Source organism: Suricata suricatta, chromosome 5 (assembly GCF_006229205.1).
Source record: "Suricata suricatta isolate VVHF042 chromosome 5, meerkat_22Aug2017_6uvM2_HiC, whole genome shotgun sequence".
Taxonomy (NCBI): domain Eukaryota; kingdom Metazoa; phylum Chordata; class Mammalia; order Carnivora; family Herpestidae; genus Suricata; species Suricata suricatta.
This window is the reverse complement of record NC_043704.1, coordinates 144,747,396-144,772,470: the sequence shown is the minus strand read 5'-3', so window position 1 is coordinate 144,772,470 and position 25,075 is coordinate 144,747,396. Positions and strand designations below refer to the sequence as shown.

Genomic DNA, 25,075 nt, shown 5'->3' with positions numbered 1-25,075 from the left:
TGGTGCAGCCGCTCTGGAAAACAGTGTGGAGGCTCCTCAAAAAACTATCGATAGAACTCCCCTATGACCCAGCAATAGCACTGCTGGGGATTTACCCAAGGGATACAGGAGTGCTGATGCATAGGGGCACATGTACCCCAATGTTCATAGCAGCCCTGTCAACAATAGCCAAATCATGGAAAGAGCCTAAATGTCCATCAACTGATGAGTGGATCAAGAAGATGTGGTTTATGTATACAATGGAGTACTATATGGCAATGGGGAAGAGTGAAATCTGGCCATTCATAGCAAAGTGGATGGAACTCGAGGGAGTCATGCTAAGTGAAATAAGTCAGGCAGAGACGGACAGATACCATATGTTTTCACTTATAAGTATAACAGGAGAAACTTAACAGAGGACCATGGGGGAGGGGAAAGGGGAAAAACTAGTTGGGGGGAGGGAGGCAAACCATGAAAGACTCTTGAATACTGAGAACAAACTGAGGGCTGGTGGAGGAGGGGGAGAGGGGAAGGGGGGTGATGGGCATGGAGGAGGGCACTTTTGGGGGTAAGCACTGGGTGTTATACAGAAACCAACTTGACAAACTATAAAAGAACAAAAAAGAAATCTGGTGTTAATTATTGCTAATCTCCTTCCAAATGTTAATGGAGCAAGGTAGGTCTGTGTTCAAACCTCCCTCTCCTAGAATCCCTTATAGATGGTCTGGTGTATTTCTCAGGACTGATAGTTTCAGAGACTGAGTGTGCTATAAGAATTTCCCAACCTGAGACAAAAGACTCAACCTCTGTTCTAAGGCTGAAGGAAAAACTGATGTGTGTTAGTTTCCTTCTTAAGGGATTTTCAAGGGTAATTTTGTGTGTTTTGTTTGTTTGTTTGTTTTTAATATAATTTGTTGTCAAATTCTCAAGAGCCACATATGAGTGAAAACATATGGTATCTGTCTTTCTCTGACTGACTTATTTCATTTAGCATAATACCCTCCGGTTTCATCCATGTTGCTGCAAATGGCCAGGTTTCATTCTTTCTCATTGCCAAGTAGTATTCCTTTGTATATATGTACCACATCTTTTTTAACCATTCATCAGTTGATGGACATTTAGACTCTTTCCATGATTTGACTATTGTTGAAAATGCTGCTATAAACATTAGAGTACATGTGCCTCAAGGGTAATTTTGATCAAGACTTAATTTTTGCTTAATTTGCACTATTAGAATCTAACTTTCCTGGAAGTTGGAATGCCACTATAGTACAATTGGTACACTTACTTTTGTGTTTGTATTTACAGCTGGTTGATCTAAGTGATATGGTGCTGTTTCTCCTTTAGTATAGCATTTCTGGGACCCCTGGGGTTCCAAGGAGCTAGCCTCAGTTTAGATCTGTGCTGTTCAGGATGGTAGCCACCAGCCACATATTGAAATGTGGCTGGTCTGAACTGTGATGTGCAGTATGTATGAAATACACATTGGATTTCAAAGACATATTACAAAAAAATGTAAAGTATCTCAATTTTTATATTGATAAAATGTTGAAATGATAATATTGTGGATGTATTTGGCTAAGTAAAAAATACTATTAAAGTCAATTTCACCTGGCTCTTTCTCCTTTTTATTTACTTATTTATTTAAAACATTTTTTAATGTTTATTTATTTTTGAGAGGGAGACACACACAGTGCAAGTAGGGGAGGCACAAAGAGAGTGAGACACAGAATCCAAAGTAGGCTCCAGGCTCTGAGCCGTCAGCACAGAGCCTGATGCAGGGCTCAAACTCATGAGCCCAGCTGTAAGATCATGACCTGAGATGAAGCCAGACACTTAGCTGACTGAGCCACCCAGGTGCTCCTCCCCTTTTTAAAAGTGGCTACTAGAAAATTTTAAATTTCATATGTGGTTAGCATTATATTCTTTTTAGACAGTGCTGAATTAGATAAACACTGACTCATAGCAGAACCTCATTCTTCAGTTCTTATATTCTTTTTCTTTTGAGAGAGAGAGCACGAGTGGGTGAACGGGGAAGAGAGGCAGAGGGAGGAAGGGAGGGAGGGAGAGACAGAGAGAGAGAGAGGGATGGAGAGAGAGAATCTCAAGCAGTCTGCATGCTCATTGCAGAGCCTGGCGTGGGGCTGGAACTCACAGTGGTGAGATCAGGACCTGAGTTGAAATCAAGAGTCAGACGCTTAACTGCCCCAGTTCTCATATTCTTGATAGTCAAGGCCACAATTCCCAATCTCTTGTTTCCTAACCTTTTCCCCCCTGATTTTCATTTCTTAACATTTGAGGGCTATAGGTGTTCATTAGACTCTGATTTTCTCATTCAAATGTACCTGGACTCTATCTGATTCGTGTACTCCCGAGAGGAGTCTCTAGACTATCGACCTCAATCTTGACGATCTGCCTGATTTACACGAGAAAGTATTTATTTGGCCCCATGTCCCCTTCAAATCATCTCTAGTACACTGGGGTATGTGCACATTTAAAAATTAACAGATGAGCTTAGTCACCCTCAGATTCCTCCTTGCTAGAGTCATTTTGTGTATGAAGAAACAGACTGTTTCTAGGTTAGAGGTCTCCAGAGCGGGTACACTAGACAATTCACTGGGTTACAGTATAAAAAATATTAGAACTTCTGTTTACATTTGTTTTACCCAATCATTTTCTAATTTTTCATTTCTTTCCCATGTTTTATAATGAACACATTCACTTAGCACCACCTGCTTATAATTTGTAAATACAGGGAAAACTAATGTGTAAGTGTTAGAGGGATTGCTAAAAAGTTTTACTAGTGAGTATATGTCACCAAAAGGTTCTGAGACTACTGGTCCAATGAAGGTAATTTCCCCCCTTGTGAACATGGAGTCCCACCACTGTGTTAGTGACTCTTTTGCATATATGCAGTTCGTTCGTTCGTTCGTTCATTCATTCATTCATTCATTCATCCGTACATTATTGAGGATATACTAGGCAGCCGCTGCTTTTGTCCTGTAATGTGCCTGACCTCAGGGAGTCTGGATTCTGAATCTGTTGTTTTGCTGCCTGCCTCATGGCTGCCAGGAGTTTTGGCAGCCCCTGAGGTGTTTGGGGGTGGAGGAAAGAGTGACGGAGGTCTTATCTTCCTGGCCCTGCCGGGGCGCCCTTTTAGTACTTAACACGTCTTCACCGAGGAGACACGTCTGCCATTTCTAAATGTAACATTCTTCTCTGCATTGTTTTTAAATTTGTACTTTCTGGGGCTCTTCTCCTTGTTTCGCTTCTTTTCCTAGCTGAGAACCATCACTTGTTAAGACTTATTTGGTCCTCATTCCCACCCCAGGCACAAGCTATTGCCATTCGTGCACCCAGGAGGTTCCCGTCACATCACAAGGTGATCGCATCCCTGGAGTTGTTATGTTATGGAAGGTAAGCAGCAGAACCCGGCCAGACATTCATGGAATCGTTTGCTTGGGGTGAATGAGAGTTAAATCTGAGCCTCATAAGAACTTCAAATTACCCCCTGCTGTGAGCCTTCAGTCCCCATCTCTGCCATAAGTCACCCAAGGTCAAATATCTATGGTGCCTTTGCCTGTTCAAAATGCTTTCCTTCAGATGGGCCAAAGATAGTATTTACCTGGGTCGATAAGAAAAGGTGGGAGAAGATTTTCATTTTCAAGGACTTTTCTCCATCCTTAAGCACCCACCGTACAGACCCCCATTTACAAGACTACGCTGGCTTCTGGGACTTAACGTCCACCAAATTGCTGGAAGTAAAGACTGTGTGAGGCCACAGGAGATTGGTGAAAGGGGCACAAACCCCGGGTCCTCTGCCATGCGTATCCCTTCCCTAAACTCATCTCTGTCTCCCAGGGCTTCCTTCATCACTCTGTGGTAGAGTGAAAAAGTACGTGGGCTTTGGGGAAAAATCAAATCCTGTCTGCCACTGACCATCTTTGTGACCTTGAGCAAGGTCTTTCTCTCAGTCTTTCTATACAACTCTGTACAATTTCTATAATTGTAAAAATCTCCATGTTAGTACGTACACTGTGGGGCTTTGAGGGTGCCTGGCACATGGTATGTACTTGGTGAGTGGCTATTATTAATAGAATCTACTGTAGTCATCTCTCAGGTCAGATATGCTCAATTTCCTGGCTGTAGTCTTCGATTTTTTACTTGAGGTATGACTGACATACAATGTTACGTTCGTTTCGGGTGCACACCATTGTGATTCAACAAGTCTGGCCCTTATGCTGCGCTCACCACACGTGTGATCCTGGCTACACTCCTAAGAAAGCTTGAGCTGGAAGGAACATGGGCACCGTCTGGTTCTGGAAGGAGCAAGAGGCTTAGAACCTGTCTGGTTTTGGGATTCAGCCATAGACCCAATTTGAGGATAACAATGTTTTTATTATTTTTATTATTTTTTAATTTATTTTAGAGAGAAACAAAAGAGTTCATAGTGGGGGAAAGGGGCAGAGGGAGAGAAAGAGAGAATCCCAAGCAGGCTCCATGCTCAGCACAGAGCTCAATGTAGGGCTCAGTCCCATGACACTGTGATCATGACCTGAGCCAAAATCAAGAGTCAAACTTAACCAAACTGAAAATAACTTTAAATAACAAAGTTATTTACTTTAAAAGGAAAGTAGACGTAGCCTGGAAATGTTTTTATTTTCTCTTAATTTTCTGCACTGCTGCTATCTACCCTTGACCTCACACAAGCTGCCTTTCACAGATGAACTCAGCAGTCCCAAAGGGGTGAGCCTCCTTCAAATGCAGGGCTTGACCCTGAGACCCAAATGCAGTCTTTTACAATCCAGGCTGAGACAGAGACTTTGGGTGGCAGCCCCTTCCTAGGGGGACACAGTGATTCGGTCAGTGGCTCTGGAGTCAGACTGCCTGGGTTCACACCCTGGTGCTGCCCTTGCCAGCACTGTGAGCTTTGGGTCACCCTGATTCTCTATGCCTTGTTTTCCTCACCTGTAAAATGGGACAGTGATACTAATACCTATCTTATATGACGGGTGTACAGATTAAATGAGTTAAGAGAAGCAGAGTTCCTCACACAGTCTCAGGCACACAGGGAACACTGAATAAATGTTAATTATCATTGCTCTTTTCCCCCCCTTTTTCCTGGAAATTGGCTGGGCCGAAAATTACAGAGACAAAACTGCTTTCTTGCCTTGAAGTTGCTGATGTGGAAGGAAAACCACAACTCTCCAGTGAAGCTGAGCAAGGGGGCCTGGCTAGGTGACGGCTTAGGAGACAGGCAGCCTGGGCGTCTGTCCACAGTGCAATTAACAGCTCCAGCCCCCCAGGACCCAGCAGATCTTACTGCGAGAGGGACGCTGTGTGCCCAGATGTCCTAATGGGCCGCGCCTGGCGCCTTTGCCCAGGAGGCTTGTGCCAGGCCATTTCCCCTGCCTGGAGCCTCTCTCCGGGTTCAGCCAGGGAAAGCAGAATTTGTCCAGGTCTAGCACGCAGTGTTACTCACAGGGTTGATATGTGGTTTTAATCCAGCCCTCTGAAAATAGGCTTGTGTATTCGCTTTTGCTCTAGTCATGGGTTTGTTATGAAAATTATTCAACTGTTTTTTTAAAAATGACACAGAAATTCCAAGTTCAAATTCTCTGCCAGTCTCACTCAGAGTCAGTGGTGATGAATCAGTGATACACCCATGGGGACTGTTTAGAAGAGAGCAGAGGTTGAGGGGCAGAATGGAGGGGTCTTCCACACCTTTAATCATGATTCCAGAACTAGTGCCAAACAGGAGTTTTATTACACACACGCGTGCGTGTGCGCACACACACACACACACACACACACACACACACACACACACGGCTTCTCTCTGTCTGTTCTCCCACCAAGAGACACTTTACAAATACTTTGTCATTTTATCTGTTTTGCTGGGGAGAGGACCCTGTGACCTCTGTCCCCTCTCCACCCCTCCTGCTCTGCATGTTACCCCATCATTCACGGAGATTGAGAGGAGGACCAGGGTTCTGTCATCCTTTTCTGACATCCGGCAGTTGAGGAAAGATGGCTTTGCCTCTGTCTCTGCCCGTTGGTTCCTGTGTAGCAGTGACTGGGAATCATTGTTGTCAAGTACAAGGGGTGTCAGGGCTCAGAGCAGGGCATTCTGGGACGTGGTCTGGGGTAGAGAGAGCTAGGGCCCAAAGGTAAGTCCTGACTGGATTTTCTCAAAATAGAACGTTCCTTTCTCTGTGACCCTTTAGAAACGATGAAAGGTCTCCTGCTGGTTGTTACAGTGCAAACTGTAATCGAGTCCTTTCCTCCAAGGGTCTTTGTTTCTGAAATTGTCTCTGTGCAAAGACCACCAGTTTGTACTGGAATTCTTCAAAAAAGTCCTTCTCAAAACATCTCTCTGGTTTCCATTTCACGGAAGGCTTCCTCAATGCCATTGGCCCATCTTATGGGATAAACTTGCTCATGGGATATATTTGTGACCAGGGTGTCCTGTTATTATCTTCACCACAGCCTGAGCCTATGTGTAGTGATAGCACTGTGCCCTTATTAGTCAAGGGAAAGACACTGTACTTCATTACTAAACTGCCTTACTGTTATCGGACCAGAGGCACACATTGAGCCCAACAGAAACCACCAAAGGATCTGTATTAGTTAGGTTTGCTGTGATAAGGCTGCATAAGGAACAACTTTACAATTTCAATGGCTTACAAGCCGCATCTATAGCTTAGTTAAAGGCCTATGTGTAGTTCGGGCCCAGCGGTACGGCTGGCTTTGCTCAGGCTGGGGTTGGATTCGGGTCCCTTCCAGGTGCCTCACTGGGGCATATGCCTCTCTTGCTGGAGGACGAGTTTGCGAGGAGGAAAGTCAAACCACACAAGCATGTTCAGAGCATCTACCAGGATGTGGCATATGTGATGTCCACCAATATTCCGCTGGGAAAGCAAATCACGTGGCCAAAGTCAAAGACAGTGGGTGAGGAGGGATACTCTCTTTTCAGTGAAACCACGGCAAGGTGAGGAGGAAGGAGGAATAACAAGCAAATGATACCACCAGTGGCCCTGCCCTTCATGTTGAAGAGTGGTCTTCCACCCTCTTTGGAGGTAGTGATAGGGAGTTTGGGGGTGGCTCCTGTCCCCAGCATAATACCTCAGGTTTTCAGTGGGCTGGGCCCTTTTCCACTCTCCTGGATTTCCTTCCCACAGTTGCTGTGGAACCCACACCCCACGTTTGTCAGAATCTCAGTCTTTTCCCTTTAGTCCCTTCACATCTTTCCTTTCTGACTCCCACCCTTTCTCTCCTCACCTTCCAACATGTTTTTTTTCAGCCAAACAATTGCTTCCTGTTCTATCCTTGGTATCCTTGGGTGGGCAAGACCTTTCCCACTGCTGAGGTGGTCTCCTCTTAACTTACACTTGTGGTTTTATGATGAAGGAGTTTCTCTTTCAGCCTCTTCCTTGAGCTGTGCTCCCAAACATCCCATGTTTTACTCTGACATAACAATATGCCAAATGCAGGAAAGCGGGTGGGTATTTTTCAGATTCCAGAAAGGTAAAGGGTGTCCAGAAAGTGGAGGCAGAAACATTGATCCCATTACTCATTTTAAACGTACTAAATTGGGGCACCTGGGTGGCTTACTTGGTTGAGCATCTGACTTCAGCTCAGGTCATGATCTCACAGTTTATGGGTTTGAGCCCCCTGCAGGCTCTCAGGGCCCGGAGCCTGCTTCATATTCTGTGTTTCCCTCTCTCTCTGTCCCTCCCCACTTGTGTTCTCGCTCTCTCAAAAATTAATCAATTAATTTTAATTTTAATAAATTAAAAAAATAAATGTACCAAAGCACATAGTGGGCCCTTTACATATTTCAATTCATTTATTTCTCATGGCAGTCCTTGGAGAGAGGAATTATCTCATTCTCCACCATTTTGTGACTGAGGAAACGGGGCAGAGAGGTTGTGTAACTTGCCCATCGTCACCGGGCTCAAAAGGGCAGATACTGACTTAGAACTCAGCTTTGTTTTCCCCAAATCCTCCTGTTTAGCTACCCCCTTTCTTCAGTCCTCTTTCTCTGCAGCTGTGGGTGGACGTGACCGCCAGGCCAGCGGGCATCCTCTTCAGGGAATGAAGGGTGAGGAGTGGGGGCTTGAGGAGAAGAGGAGAAATAGAGCAGCTGCAGCCCCGGACAGTGAAGGTCACACCATTCCCTTCCCAGGCCGCCAGCATCGTCACAGGCTGGGAAGGACGGTGTGAGAGGTGGACGGAGGGCAGGGCGGGCTTGGCCGGCAGGTGTGCAGGGAGGGCGTCCGTCTGTCCCCTCAGCAGACTTTCCAGTATATCATGCCTCGTTCCCCTCTCCCCTTCTCTGCCGTACTCTTTGTTATCCTGCTGGATGTTTCTCTTCACAGGATGTTTTTTCAGTTTGATCAAAGCTGCCTTTCTCCTCCCAAAGCTTGACTTGGGTGGCCCTGTGGGGGAAATCTGCTCCTGGCCATTTTGAACCTTTCTCTCCGCAAAACTGCACAATTGCCAACTTTCCCCAGGTGTCTGAAGCCAAGTAAGGCCGAGAAGAGGATCAAAACACTCTGTCTTCTTCAGATATTTTTAAAAAGATAATTAATTTTTCTCCAGGGGTATCCAAACATTTGAGAATGCAGATTATGCATCCAACACAAAAACATAGTTTTCTTTTTCAAACAAACAAACAAAAAAAAACCCAGACAGACTCCTTTTTCTATGCCCATTTCTCCTTTTAGTTTTAATTAAAAATATTGGTATTCTTGCTGGCTGTGGGACCCGGGGCAAATGTTAGCACTCCGCACCTTTTCATTTTCTCGGCTGTTAAAATAGGAATGAAATACTTCCCACGTCCCTGATACACATGATGATTAAAGGAGATAATTGATAAATGATGAAATGTTAGTGTCAGTAAGGGGTGGGGCCCAATGGCTTCATCTCTTGGTGTCTCCACTAGAGAAACGCTCACACTTTTCCCCAGGGCTGTATGTCCTGTGTGGTCAGTGCGGTGCCATTTGCTATAATAAAAATAGGAATGATTTAATATTCTCCCTGTAAAGAGGTGGTTCAAGAAATTATGGCGTATCCCCCTATGCACTATTATGCAGCAAGTAAGTAACTCTAGAGAGACGGATACGGAAAAAGCTTCAGGACTTATTGTCATCAAGCAACCTGCAAATCGGTCTTCTCTTTGATGCTCAAAATAAGGACTGTGTATTATAGATGGAAAAAGTAATCTCGCAAAACACATCTGTGTCTTAATCCCTGGAACCTGTGAATGTTGCCTTATTTGGGGGGAAAAAAAGACTCTGCATATCTCAGTTAAGCATCGTGAGACGGGAGCTGATCCTGGGTTATCCAGGTGGGCCCCGAGTGCCATCACATGTAAGAGGGAGGCAAAGAGAGATCTGATACGCACAGAAAAGGGGGAGCACAGTGGCCGCAAAGTGGCCTGGTGGAGTGTCAGGCCGAGGGATGCCAGCTGCCACCGGAACCCCCCACAGGGAGTATGGCTGCATTGGTACCTGGATTTTGGCTTCGTGAGACTGCTGCGGAACACATTTCTGATGTTTAAGCCAGCAAGTCTGTGGATGTTTGTTATAGCAGTCACAGGAAATTAGTACCGCGTGACATACGTGCACGTTTTAATGCAAAGAGAAAAACAGGCCCGGGGAGATGTCCATCCGAATTGTTGACTGTGGCTCCCTCTGGGGAGGGGAAAAGATGTTCATGTTTTGTTTGATTTTCTTATTATTATTGGAGTTTATCACAGTGTTTACTTATGCATGTATTATGTGTGTGTGTGTTTTAAATTGTAATAAAGACCACATAAAATATATCTAATCAGGACAAAATTTAGAGTCTCACCTCGAAAGGATTATCAGATAAAGACATCTTAGGGGGTGACAAGAATCATCCGTTTTATGGAAAAAAAGGCTCAGTTCCACTGGGGACATTCTGTGGAACTATGTAGAATGCCTCTCAGAGTTGTCCCTCTGAAAGATGGAGACTGGGCATTTATCCACTGACTTTTGTCCCTTTGGGGCTGAGGGGTGTCACCAAAGGCATTAACTTCCCCTGGGCCTCCCTGAAGAACAGGCAAGAAAGCCGAGAGCGAATCAGACACTTGAGGTGGGAAGCTGGCAGTGTGCAAGGGGACTGTCCCTGTGGGGGCAGCTGGGATCAGTCATCAGTCAGGGACCAAGAGGACAATAACATGGGGGCACAAAAAGCATATTCTATAGAGAGAAAGCTCCTGGAGCCCCAAGCAGGGAAGAACCCCAGAATTGGGGGAGCCCTTCTGGCCAGCAGACTTGCAGTGCCCTAGGCCAGGGAACAGTGTTTGTCCCTCTCTGAAAACCCCTCTTATCTGAGGGCCCATTGCATATGGAGCTTCCCGTGCGGCAGGCACCGTGCCAGTGTCCCGCCTGTGTGGATCATCAGACTTTAAATGATCAAATATAGTAAAGAAGGAAAGGGTGTGCTCAGGGTGGGCAGTGTGTTACAGGAGCACAGAGCTAAGCCATCCAGCCTGCTGAGGGGCTCCTGGGGAAGGCTTCCCAGGGAGGTAGTGTCTAAGTAATGAAGACGGAGGGAGAGGAGTGCTTCAGGCAATGAAACAGCACGGGTGAAGTATAGAATGAGAGGGTCTGGCACTGACCAGACCAGGAATTGAAGGAAGTTCAGTGTGGCTCTAGCACTGCAGGCACTTAGACTTTCTCCAAGGAGGTTTTGAAGGATATGACCCTGTGTGTGGAAAGTGGATTGCAGAGGAGCAGGAGTGGAGGGGGAGACCAATTAGGTGCCCTAGTACAGAAGCGGGTGCCTGGGTGCAGGTAGACAGAGTGGCCAGTGAGGACTGAACTGACTCAAGAGATGTGAAGGAGGGAACATTTGCAGGACTTGGGTACAGGGGGCAGAGTCAGGGGTGGAATGGAGATCAGGCCCAGATTTCGGGCTTGGGTATCTGGGTGGATGGTGCTACCTGTCAGTCGATTGGAAACGGAAGGAGGGACATGTTTCGAGGCAGGGGAGATGGTGAGTAAATTGTATAAAGTAGAGAACTTCTGGTTGACCTAGCGATCCCCTCCCCTCTCTCTGACTCCGAGAAATCTGTGAGAGGTGCCCACCTCTCTTCCTGCTCCATGACACTCTAAGTGCGGTGACTTGGGGGTGCTAAGTGGTCAGCACACCTGGAGGCTGCACTCGGTTTCTACAAAGCTAGCGAATAGATCTTGTGAAAATGTACAGAGGGAGCAAAACTCTTGGACTTCCCAGAGCTGTTTGGGTACTGTGGTTCCTGGAAAAAAAATTGGTTGTTCTGTGGCCTCCCCTAGTTACTGCATTCTGTTAGGGCATGTTCCTTTCTTCTTAAAAATGTGCCACCAAGGCCATGACTGTGGACATGGCTGCATAAACTGAATACTTGCCACTGTCTCCTGGAAACCATCTGAAAGCAACAAAGAGAATGGAAGACAAAATGAAAATTCCTTTTAAGGCTAACTCAGAATCCTTGGGAGCTGTGTAAAAAGGAGTCAGTTTCATGCAGAGCAGTGTTGGGAGACGTGAGAGGGGGAGGAGAGAGCCCAGTGGTGGCAGATCCCAGAAAGCACTGATACAAATATATGTGAGAAGCTAGGTCTCTATCTTGTCTGCAAAAGAGGCTGTGAAGATGAGGGTGACCATGGTTGCCCAGCAGCCCCAGCTGGACCATTAAGATGAGAAAGGCAGAGGAGGGGACATAGGAAGGACATGCTCCAGAGCCAGATTTGCAGGACACAGCCTGGCCGCGATTTCAGATTCAATGCAGGCCCTTCAGTAGGAACCTCTTTCAGTGGACGCATCCAACTCCTAAGAAGAGGTCGCATCCACACAGAAACACTGTAAGGAACAAAGGAAACAATGAACAGCAAAGTTTATGAACAGATAAAGGTCAGACACCCTGAAACAGGTGAAAATTTTGAACAATCATTTCACTATGAATTTATAAATCTCAGTGGAAAAAATCCTCTCTGAAAGAACACTACAAAAGAGAAATGCAAGAACGCAAGAAAAAATGGTAAGAGAGCAAGAAGAAATGAGGTATATCTGGGAAGAAGCAGGGAAAACTAGACATTAACTGGAATTAGGTAGAAATTAGAAAGTACTCAAGGAGAAAACACAATAAGCCAAATAGAATGAGAAACATGAACAAACTGAAATGAAAATAGTTAGAAAGGATTGGAGAGAAGATGGAAGATACACAGGACAGACAATGGAGATCCAACATATTTGTAATTAAAGAGCCTGAAGAAAAAAATAAAATTAAAATAGTGGAATGGAAAACATACCTCACATTTAGTCTAAGAAAACTTTGGTGAAAGAAACTATTTAAATCTACCTTTTCTAACAAGTTGGATCGTGTCAAGAAAAATGGACCCCAGAAAGTCGACATTGAGATCTATCCTGGCAATATCACTGGACTTTAAAGAAAACAGAAGATCACCTCACATGGGTCAGCATGGCTCAGAAGACATGTCCAAAAGACAAGAGATAACAAGTGCTGGGGGAGGTAGGGAAGACGGAGCCCTTCTGCACTGGCGACGGGATTGTAAATTGGTGACCACTGTGGGGACAGAATGGAGGCTCCTCATAAAAACCAAAGAAATGGAACTACCAGACAATCCAGGAATCCCACTTGTGGGTATATATCTGAAGGAAATGAAATCAGTGTCTTGAAGAGATATCTACACTTCCATGATCATTGCAGGATTGTTCAGAATAGCCAAGAAATGGAAACAACCTGTGTCCACTGACAGATGAATGGATAAAGAAAAAATATATATAACACATATTATGTTTATATGTTTTATAGATTATATGTTAGATATATTTATATACATATACACACAACACAATATTATTCAGCCATAAAAAAAGAAGGAAATCCTGCCATTGTGACAACATGGGTGGACCGTGAGGGCATTATGATAAGTGAAATAGACCAGAGAAAGACAAATACTATATGGTATCATTTGTATGTGGAACTAAAAATAAAATGTCAAACTCATAGAAACAGAGTGAATGATGGTTACCAGGGCTGGGAGAGGGAGGAGATGGCGAAATGTTGGTCAAGGAATATAGAGACTTTCGGTTATAAGGTGACTGAGTTCTGAAGACCTAATGTACGGCAGGTGACTACACGTAAGAATACTGTATTGTACACTTCAGATTTGCAGAGAGTAGATCTTAAGCATTCTCAACACACACACACACACACACACACACATACACACAAAGGGAATTATGTGAGGTGATAGGGGTGCTAAATAACTTGGCTGTGATGATAATTTCATAATGTATACATATAGCAAAGTATACGCTTTAAATATATGCAGTTTATTTGTCAGTTATACTTCAATAAATCTGGGGAAATGTAGAGACAAAGAAAATTCTTATGGCAACTAGGCAGGGTAAAATGTCCATCTATCTATTCAGTGAGCAAGACCCACAAGCTATTCTGAGAAAGAAAACGGTGACAAGGTATTTTATTTCTAGTCAAACTTTCCTTCAGGTCTGAATGCTTTAGAAAAACAGTTTTGAACATGCAGAAACTCAGAGAATTTTGTACACATGTGCACTGCTTGAGGAAATGATGGCGTTTTGGTTTCAGCAACCAAGAAATAATGAAAAACTGGGGCAAAAGGATAGGAGCACTCAAAGAATGTATTTCACTGAAGAGCTAAGGCTTGGACAAATATGAGTATTGGACTAATGGGATAGAAGGTACAGGTTTTATATTCTAACGATTTAAAAATGATACAAATATACAAATTTGGAAGGGAGAAAGGGGAAGCACTGGCAGAAAGAATAACAGCTGAGAATCACTTGAAGCTGCCAGATACAGTAGAAATGTAAGCATATCTAATTGTACAGAGGCAAACATTAAAATGGACAATGCAAGTGATTAACATTGAATAGCAATGGAGTGGTAGGGGATGGGGAGAGGGCAGGTGCTAATTTTATGATCATACTAGGGATTTGGTGCTACTGTTTAAAGAAGTAGACAAGGCCAAACAACCATCAAGATGTACACCACAAAACAAAAGTAAAGGTAACTGAAAACATACTGAAAGAATTCCAAATTACAAGTACAAAAATATGCTACAAAAATTTATGACAAAACAAAGACTAAACATGTATAGCATATCAGGTAAGACAAATGGACTAAACCTACCTAGTGGAAGAACACAGAGCTGTTTAGGGAAAAGTGTGTGTGTGTGGAAGTATGTATGTGTCTGTGTATAAATGTGTACGTGTGTGTCTGTGTCTGTGTGTAGGGAGATACAGAGCACTCAAAGTCCGCATCTAAACCTCTACCCCATGGTGGACCATGAAAGAACCTTCTGGGAAGATTTGAAAACCATTGAGCCAGCCCATCTCCATCAGGCAGGAGAGAGATTCCAGATGAACTCCAGGATTTGAGAGCTCACATTCATGAAGGAAGATCTCCTCTAGGCTTTGTCTCCCTGCCCTGTGGCCTGGGGTCCTTGAGTGGAGTGGGGAGAAATCAGAAACCTGCTTTCATCTGATCTCCCAATGGCTATTAAGCCTACTGGTCCCCACCCTGTAGTGCCTCAAGCAGGGTGTTGAGACTTGGGGCTGCACGGGCCTGGGTCATAGACCTACCTGCTGGCTCACAGCAGTATAGGTACCTCGGAGTCAGGTGAAGAGGGGTGGGGCCCTAGAACTTGCCTTTCTGATAAGTTCCCAGTGACATTGATGCTACTGGGAACAACATGTTTAAAAATCACTGGACCAGGGGCACCTGGGTGGCTCAGTCCATTAAGTGTCCAACTCTTGATTTTGGCTCAGGTCATGATCTCATGGCTCATGAGCTGACAGTGCAGAGCCTGAGTTTGATTCTCTCTCCCTCTCTCTCTGTTCCTCCCCCCACCCCTGCCCAAAATAAATAAATAACCCCCCCAAAAAAATCACTGCCCAGAGCGTGTCCTTGCCACACATGTAGAGCCGGTGCTACCACTTCTGTGTGCCAACAAAGGCCAGGGCATCCAACGTCCTTCTGAGCGAGTGGGGCAGGGAGAAGTGCTAGGCAAGGACTTGGTCACATGGTTACGCCCGGCTGCAGGAGAGGCTGGGCAAGGGCACCCGAAGCCGGGCAGCCTGGAAAAGGGAAAAGCTTGCTTGCGGGAGACAATTAGAGGTTTACAGAGTGGGCTCTAGGACTCACTTTATCAAGAGAGAGGGACCCAGCACTCCATGGTGAGGCACAGATGTGAAAAGAGATGCTTTTGGTGCTTGGTTCCCAGTGCCATCATGGCAGTTTATTCAGGGGGGAGGAGCCCAAGTCTGTCTGCAGACCTTAGCAAAGGCCGCCCTGGAAGGCAAAGCAAAAGCTCAGCTTTGAAGCAGGGCCGCACTTGGCAGTGGTTGCCCATTCCTCCCTCGAAGGCAGCTAGGTGTACTCTACCATCTTCGCCCTCTCCGTGCACCCAAGGTGTTCATTCACTGTCCCTGTTGTTTTGTGGGTTGGGCCTGATGGTTTCCCAGGTCTCAGACTTTCTTTTTCTACCCTGTCCCCCAGGCGTCCTGGCTCTGGAGAAAGCTGCGTGGCAAGAGGCGGCTGGTGATGGCATTCTGCCTCTTGATGACTCTGTCTGTGGTGGCTGTCACTCACTTCCCCCCAGAGCGTCCAGCGACCGGCCCAGACCCTGGTCCCATGGAGCCCCAGGAGGTAACTGGTGCCCTTGGCTCCCACGGCCCACAGGCTCTGAGCTCCAACTGGAGGCAGCGGGCAAGAGACCTAGGGCTCTGGAGGGGCTGGGCCTTGCCTCGAAATTCCATCCCGGTGTGTGCTGAGGAGCAAGGCCACAGAGGGCCGGTGGACAGAAGCAGGAAGTCCTTGGGAGGGGACAGCAGGCATCTAGGGAGGGTCAGGAGAGACATTACTTTGGCATCTCTAGGAGATTGGAGACTTAGTACCCGGCATCTTGTGCTCCTGAAGGAGGATGAGGTCAGGGATCCAGGACCCAAAGACCTAGGTCCCCCCTGGCATGACGGTCTCATCAGAGAGGCACAGAATGAGACTGGCACCCTCGCTGGCCCCCTCACAGGACATGGCATGATGGCTTTACCAGCATGGAGAGATACTGCTGGACTGAGTGTCCAGCCCCACCCAGCAGAAGACAGCAATCTGCCAGGATGGACTGGTGGGCGACCGGCAGGGCACCCCACCCCAGCTGCAGGGGCTCGCCGCTGGCCGGGCTCTGTTGGGGAGCTGCAAGGATCTGTCTGGTGCAAGGCTGAGAGCCCTGGTCTGCTGACCGGCTTGAGGACCGGTGGGCAGGTCCCCCCGTGGCTCACAGAGCATGATTTGCAAATGCTCCAGCTCTTGGCCCAAGGGGAGGTGGTGGGCAAAGCCAGGGTCCCTGGCCATGGGCAGGTGCTTCAGGTTGGCTTCTCCAGTGATGGGGCCTTTCAGGACGTGTCTTCTGGGCTCAGCCATCTCTGCTCCCAGGGACTCTGTGGCCTGATCAAGAGACCTGGGGACCTGCTTGAGGTCTTGGCCTTCCATGTGGACCGTGTGCTGGGGCTGCGCCGGAGCCTGCCTGCCGTGGCCCGGAACTTCCAGAGCTCCCTGCTGCCCTACCGATACACAGATGGCAGTACAAGGCCCATCATCTGGTGGGCGCCTGATGTGCAGCACCTGGGCGACCCAGACGATGACCAGAACTCTCTGTCCTTGGGCTGGCTGCAGTACCAGGCCTTGCTGGCACGTGGCTGTGGCTGGCCAAGCCAGGCCCCCTGCCTGGGCCTCCGCCACGCCGAGTGGGCATGCCTGGCGCTCTTCGACTTCCTGCTGCAGGTAGGCGGGGCTGGGCACCGTGAGGGTGGAGAGCCGCAGTAGTAGGCGACTGGGGATGAATGGAGACACTGGAGTTGCCCTCTTGAGGATGGTTGGTGACTTCCCCCTCTAGTCCTTGTCTTTTGACCACCAAGTGCCTGTTTTTGTTATTTCTCTGCTTTTGCATTTTTTCATCCAGTGGCATGCTGGAACCGGCTCATGTGGGCTCACAAGAGCTGATTGCTAAAATTTTCAGGAATTTTGTGACCTGGTTGAGAAACACAGGCATTATTGAAAATTAAATTACATCATAAGTTATTGTTGAAAAAAAAAGGTAGAAAATCCTCAGAACTCATTAATTCCTACTGATTTCACTGTATTTTACTACAATCTGTGCTTTTTTGGTTATTTGTGTCTATATAGTAAATATTGTATGGTGGTGAGTTACCACACATTTCCTGTCATGCCCACATTCAATCATGCTGGCAGCTTGAACTTGGCCAGGGTGGGAGTATTTACACCATGGGAGTCAGCAGCTGCTACAAATCTGGATGCCCCGCTACTTCTGAGAACTGAGTTGTTAAACATGTATCTGTACATCACCGTTGATAACGCTGTATCCTTATATCAACAAGGATTCAAGATGGTTGCCTAATTTAGGAAAGAAGGGAGGTGTGGGAAGAGGGAGAGACAGAAAGATAAAGGGATGATACTTGGGCACTGGAAAATGAGAAAGGACTCCAGCCACAAGGTCAGCTGAGGTCCCTGCTGTGCCAGAGGCTAACCCTGGGGTTTCTGGGGTCCTACGGGAGGACTGGGCAGTCGGGCACAGGGGTTAACTGGGGGACTGCAGGCATTGGCTATTTACTACCCGTAAACAGCGTGGCTGTTCTGGGGCCTGTGCTGGATGTCAGCTGAGACATCCATGTGGAAATGTGTCCAGAAGGATATAAAGACAAAAAAAAAAAAAGCTCAAAATGGGTGAATATATATGCAGGCTGAGCCAGCCCCCGTTTCTGCCTGTTGAGGAAAGACACCAACATGAGCCCTTGGTGAGAGTGGGTGAGCCACAGACCGGATTCAGGCAGCCAGGGGCTGACACTCTGTATTTGGTCCACACAGGGTTCATCCACAATATGTTTTTAGCAAATTTTTAGACAACATGTAATGCTTTGGAGATTTCCCATAAAAAATCCAGCTTCCTTTGAAAACATTGGGCGGTTTAGTAACATGGGGCCTCCATCCCCAAATGACAGCAATCAGCCTGAGCTGAGTAGTCATGCCTGCTTCAGAGGCTGTCATGCTGTCAGTCACTGGCAGCTTCTCCTAGAAGTTAGCATGACCAGTCTTCCCTGTTTGCCTAGGGTATACGTCCTATGGTCTGAGAAATGCCTCCTTTGGGTCAAGGACCCTAACTCCTTATAGTCTGACTTCCACCTACCACCCCTCCCCCAGAGCCATGAATGCGACCTGTCAGCTGGTGGATGTTTGTTTCCAGCTTGCTGACTGGTCTCCTGAGATACTTCCAACTCCTCCAGTCTGTGTCTCCAAGGCTTCTTTGTGGGGAAGTGCGTGGAGCTCAGTGATCAGTATGAGCTGATAGATAGACCTGGGCTTGAACGCATCCCTCCTACCCGCTTCCTGCTGCATGGCACTGAGCAGATGACTTTGCCTCTTAGACATTCACTTTTCTTACATCTAAAATGGGACTGGATGTCCTGACCTCACTGCCTTGGGCCTGATGGTTATAATATGCAGTTGCATTGGATGGCCAGCACATGCATCTGCGGGCTTGCTCTGGGCGAAATGTGACAGGCTGGGTGCTGGTGAACTCACACCCTCCAGATAGTGTGATCAACCATCCAGGTTGGGAAGGAGGCATTTCTCAGACCATAGGACGTATACCCTAGGCAAACAGGGAAGACTGGTCATGCTAACTTCTAGGAGAAGCTGCCAGTGACTGATGGGAGCCAGTGTGTAAAAGCCCTGGCTGGGGGTAGATCTTCAGTGTGTGTTATAAGTGTGTCTCAGAGTTCCCTATCAGGATTGAGCCCTAATTACTCACAGTGGTCATTGTTCACCCACTCTGTCTCATATCTCTGTTCCCTGCTTGTGTTTTTGGATTAGCTCACACACAAAAAACTTGAATCCTTGACTCAAGGTCTGTCTCTGGGGAAGCCTGGTCCATGTCAGATGATAACACTGACCTTGTGTGGTTTCTGCATGCAAGATGGTCCATATAATACAGTGCCTGTAGGGTAGCACATGCATAATTATAAAATGGCACTGTCCCCACCACTTTATGGGATTCAACTCATCCAATCCTCATAGCAATCTTACAAGTGATATACATTTATCTCTATTTAAAGTTGATAAATTAAGGTTCAGAAAGGTTAAATTACTTGCCCAATGTCATGGCTGCTGGAGTTGACACAAAGCCTAATGATTGCCTAATGGTCTGCCTCCTGAGCTCACCTTCTTAATCACAGAGTCACTATTCGGCTGGCCATGAATAAGGTAGGAAGAGGGGACCCTTGCAGGGATGCCTTGGAGCCCTGAGATTGGAGGTGCCCCCTTACAGAGCCCCAGTCCAGCTGAAGTGCACGCTGCAGCTTTCCACTCCACACAGAGCCCCTCTGTCCATCTCCTGGAGCTGCAGTACAGGAAGGGTCCTCAGCTGCCAGGCCCTGTTGTAGGGACGGAAGTCTCGGCAGCCAAGGCACACGCTGGTTGTGTGTGTGGTCTAACACTACTTGGCTGGCCTTGTGCCACCTCTTCCTTGGTTTGCTGAACACTGGTCAAGTCAAATACCCCTGTCTGGCTGACACTGCCTTCCTAGAAGCCACTGGCAAGTCAGAGGGAGGCGAGGTTTCAGGATGTGGGTTTCCCAGCACAGGAACCCATGGTGCCTCCTGACGGGGCTGAGCACAAACTCCATGCACAGTCCACTCTGTGGTGTGCTTGCTTGTTTATTTTTCTTTATCTAATATAAACCCTTGCTTTTTTGTGTTTGAGTATCACAACATACCATTTTCTTAGACACAAAATACACAAGCACTGCACACACACACATTCCTTATATTCCCCACAAATAATACCCTATATGTTGCAAATTCCACCTAAAACCTTGTATTAGTTGGTGATTGCTGAAATAATGCTAACAAACTTCTCCAAAATCCAATGGCTTAAAACAGCAGCTTTTTAATTCTTGCTCCAGGGTCTATGGGTCAGTTGGGCTCAAATGAGCTTAGCTGTAAACCGGGAGGGGGTTGTGTTCACATCTGCTCTTGGTTTCTCATTCTGGAGCCCAGGCTGAAGGGGCAGCAGTTCCTGGGGAAAACCCTTCTCCTGGGGAATGGAAGAAGCCCAAGAGTTCAACCAAACTGCAAAAGCACATTCAAGTGACCAATGTCACTTCCGCTAGCATTCCATTGGCCAAAACAAATCAGTGTCAGGGAAGGGAAGTACAATCTGCCCAGCCTGGAAGGGGAAGATGAGCAAATATTTGTTGGGCAAAAATGAGATCAGCTACACATACCCCAAACATACATTGTACACTTATAAATGAACCTTATGTGCCCACATATTCCATAGCCACCCACACATGCATCCCATTCACATGAACCATACACCGTCCATATGATGCCCAAACACTGCTGTGGGCAAGTGGGGCTCAATCCTGTGGAGACCTGTGGGGGAGTGTGTAGAACATGCACCAGAGTTGTCTCACCCAAGGGCCAAAGCTGGGCTATTTACCCACTAGCTCCCAATTGTCAGAGGTTGAGCCTACTCCTGAGGGCATTGACCTCCCAGCACTTGTAGCCTGGCTCATGTGCTGGCTAGCCAAACCGGATCCTTCAGCCAGAAAGGGGCTAAGGCAGAGAGCCACAGCACTTGTTGTAGAAAGCCATCAGTATATACAGGAATAGTGAGTGCCGTGGGAGAGGGGAGAGATACTAACAGCATCTGCTACTCCTAATGAATAAGTCAAGAACATGTTTTGGCAGGCCAGGAGGACCAGGATGATGCTCTCAGTTTATAAGCTGGTCTCTCTATGAAAGATACAGTACTAATAGTGAGTAGGTAACTCTCCACTGCACTCCAGGCTATGTCATAGGAAGAAGTAGGACCAAGAGAGAGCCCACCACTTCTGAATGGAGAAGCTGGTTCTGCTCAGATGGACAAAATGGGTAGGAGAGTGTGTATGTGTGTTTGGTGGGTGAGGCTCAAAAAACTCTGCTTAATGTCAGGGACCACCTCAGGCCAGAGTTGGTATGGTAAAAGGTAGAAAGTCCTTCTCCTCTTGGGACAGTGATGATGGAACAGCCAAGCCATGGTCAGGAAGAGCTAATGACCATCACATTCACTGTAAGTTGAATTCAATCTGAGAGGAGTTGTGGCTGGGATCTAAAAGGGCCTTCGACACAGTGGCAACGTGTAGGATGGTTGGGCACATTTCTGTTTTTTCTGTTTTAAAGAGGCCTCTGTCTCATACTGTGCTTCCTCCTAAAGGGCGTGGGATTGGCTAGATGAGATGTGGAAAACTCAGACTGAGAGTTGGTAATGTTGGTTCATAAGCGTCTTTCTGCAGCTTCTGCTTATGAAGGGCCTTCGGGTCCCCAAGAGTTGATATCCTAGAAAGCCTCTCCTGCCACCATCCTGGCCCAGGCCATCATCTTTTCTTACATGGACTAACACAACAGCTCCCTGATTTGCCTCCCTCCCTCCACTTATATCCTCCACTCCAGTCTCCTTCCAGAAGACTTCTCCCAGGCAGACCCCGAGTCCAGGATTCCAGTATGGCAGTTTATCTGGGAGACAATCTCAAGAAACACCTGTAGGGAGATGGGAAGTGAGATGGGAGAGCATACAGCCAATAAATGGCATGACATAAAGCAGGTCCCCACTGTGGGTGACTAGGGCCTAGCTCCACAGAAAATTCTGAGAAATGGTATGAAATACATGTTCAGCACTAGCCCACCAAAGAGCGAGGGACTCAAGGTATTTATAGCCAAATATCCCATCAATCTTTGGTTGAGGGCTGCTCCTGGAGATATGGATTCCCTCGAATCTGGAGAAACCCCCCAGAAAAAGCCATACAGGAGCTGGAAGTTGGAGGGTGAGCTCTGAAGTTCACAAACAACTGTTCAAACACAGAAAGCATAGAAAGCATACTTCTTTTACAATCGTGAATCAGATCGTGTTGCACTTCCCCATTAAAATAAGGCAAGGCCTTCGCAATGCCCTTGGTATCCGGTTCTTTAAGGGACCATATTCTTCAAGGACCCTCAGGAATCTGTCCCCAGCTGCATTTCTTGGCACCGAGCTTTGGTCAGTTTCCAAACACACCCAGCTCCTTCTGGTGCAGGGCCTCTTGCTTGGACTTGCTTCTGACTCTTCTTCCCCAGCCTTCAACTCTCCTGACCACCCCTCATTGTTATTCTCTTTCTCTTCTATGGCATCCTATGGATTCCCTTTCTGATTCTCAGCACAGTATGTAAATATTTTATTTGTTCATGTATTTACCATATGTGTGTATTTTGTTCACCACCTCATCAGCATCTAGCAGACAGTGCCAAGCTCTTGGTTTGGTCTCAGATAAGCCCTTGAATGAATGGACAAATGAACGAATAAATGAATGAATTAGTGATGAATGAACTTCCAGGATCTCTGTATGATTTCCGGTCTGGGTGCTGCAGTGTTTTTCTTCCTCAAATACCACTTCTTCTCTAGACTGAAAAGAACCCCCAAGCTTTCTACATTTCTTATAGGGTCCAGAATAGAACCACAGAGGTAGAAAACATTTGCCATGCTCTTGCCTTCTGGCTGTTAATGAACTTGCACTTCTAGAACAGATGACAATGTGCAATGCTGCCTGATGTTCCAGCACTTGGCATGTGTTCATGCATAACAGCCGTTGGACTCAGAATATTCCTAGCTTCATTCTACAGGTGGGGAAACTGAGGTTTAGAAGAGGGAAGAAGGGTGCCCACAGTCACAGTCTGTTTCATCCAGTGCAGTCTGGCCACAGAACGCATGCTCTTGCCCTCTGCTGTACCGAACTGGCTCTTAAAAATATTTGTTGAGTCTCTTCCAGAGGATACTGGCCCATTTCCTTCCCAACGAGCCAGTTTTCATTTATTTGAGATCTTGTGTGCATTCTTTATTTTGAGGCCAAATCTATGGCTTCAAGTCTCGTGTATCTCCTCTGACTTAGTCTCCTGGGACCATCAAGTATGCTGTCAGTTAGAGAGGATCCCAACCTGTCACCACTGCTGACTGTTCAGGCTTCCAACTAGAGGCATGACATATCATAGTATCTACCATTTATGAAATGCCTACACCTGTGTGGCAATGTCTGCTGCAAACCACACACATGAACTCATTTAAGTCCTACAACAAGCCCAACAGATGGGAGCTCTCTTCCTCCCCATTTCACAGATGGTGCAACCAACTATGGAGAACTGTAACACCTGCCTGGATGAGGGTATTTAAAGGGTGACATTGAGGATATTTACATGTATTTAAAAGCAGGACCTCGATCAGGATGAGGTATGGGTGACAGAATTCTAAGTTGATCCCCAAGGTTCCCACTCCCCTGGCATTAGCCCCTGCCCTTGAGTATAGGTGAGACCTGTGAATATGATGGAATAGCATTCCAGTGACTAGGTTACCAATCATTTATCCTTGAGTTGATCAAAAGGAAGATTATCCTGAATGGGTCTGACCTAATCAGGGGAGTCTTTCAAAGGAGATGAAGCATCTAGAGAATTTCCTGCTGGCTTCAGAAAGTACACAGCTATGCTATGAACTGCCTGATGGAAGGGGAGGCCTCTAGGAGGACCTGGAGAGCCCTGGGACATAGTCCTACAGCCACAATGAATGGTTTCTGCCAAAAACCTGAAGGAGTTTAGGAGATGACCTTGAGCTACAATGTGACGCAGCCCCTGGCGACACTGGGAGTTCAGCCTGGTGAGACCCTGAGAAGAGAACCCGGCAAAAATGTGATGGACTCCTGACCCAGCCACTGTGACATAATAAATGAGTTCTTCGAAGCCACTAAGCGCCTAGTAATCTGTAATGCAGCAGTGGAAAACGAATTTGAGCCCAAGGTGCAGACATTTTAGGAGTTGCTCACTCAGGTGTGGGGCCCGTGCTGCACCAGCTGGACGAGAGCACCTCCTTCTGTTTCTTCAGCCTCACTCTAGTTTTGTCTCTGCCCAGATTGGTTTTTTTTAATTTGTTTTTTCTTTGTCTGTTCATATTTTTTGCCCATTATCTTTTGGATTGTTGGTCTCTCAATGATTTCAAGAGCTCTTCCTTGAGGAAGGCAATTAGCCTTTTGTTTTTATTATATTGTAACATTTCTCTCAGGTCCAGTTGTCATAAGCTTTGTTCAGAGTCTCTCTGCTGTGCAGAAATTTAAAAAATTTCTGTTGTTAAAATTATCAAGCTTTTCTTTTGTGATTTTTAGGTCAGTATATGCTTTAAAAGGCCATCCTCGCTTGAGGGTTATTTTAATCTTTGGTCTCCCGTGGTTCCATCTGCAAGTTATTTTGGAGTAACAGATAAGAGGCAAAACAATGAGTTTTGTTTTCACATGGCAAGCCAAATGTCTCGGCACATTTGTCGAATACTCAACCTTTCCCCCATTCTGAAATGTTGCCTTTACCATATAGCCAATTTCCACATGGAAGTAAGTCTATTTTTGAACTCTATTCTATTCTGTTCTGTCCATTGATAGGACAACATCATAGTTTTCATTGCTGGGCTCTATATTTTATGTGGACAATCAGTAGGGCTTGCTCTTTCTTAGAATTCTCCTGATATCCTTGCAAACTATTCTCATGTGAAACTTATTTATTTATTTATTTATATAAATTTTGTTTAATGTTTATTTATTTTTGAGAGACACAGAGAGAGTGTGAGCAGGGGAGGTGCACAGAGCGAGGGAGACACAGAATCCAAAGCAGGCTCCAGGCTCTGAGCTGTCAGCACAAAACCTGATTCAGGGCTTGAATTCACGAACTGTGAGATCATGACCTGAGCTGAAGTCGGACACTTAATTGACTGAGCCACCCAGGTGCCCCTCTCATATGAAATTTAGAGTCAGCTTGTTACTCCTTCTTCCCAAGTCCTTTTGGGATTTTATTGGGATCAAATTATATTTGTGTGGACTAATGTAGAGGGAAATTACACCTACATTAAAATATAGAGGTCATTCTAGCCAAGAATTGAATATTGTTGGTTCGTGGCCCCCTC

General features: G+C 46.4%; 1 protein-coding gene across 3 annotated transcripts in view; it reads left to right on the top strand.

The window, feature by feature from the left end:
* Window positions 1-25,075, top strand: part of GASK1A (golgi associated kinase 1A) — a 60,542-nt gene that overhangs the window by 24,813 nt on the left and 10,654 nt on the right. For 2 of the 3 annotated variants that reach the window (XM_029940854.1, XM_029940853.1), the window contains one exon: window positions 15,554-16,834. In XM_029940854.1, coding sequence (XP_029796714.1) covers window positions 15,554-16,834 — 1,281 coding nt within the window. Of the gene's footprint in view, window positions 1-3,315; window positions 3,397-15,553; window positions 16,835-25,075 lie in introns of those variants that run through there. The other variant, XM_029940852.1, reaches the window with a different exon arrangement.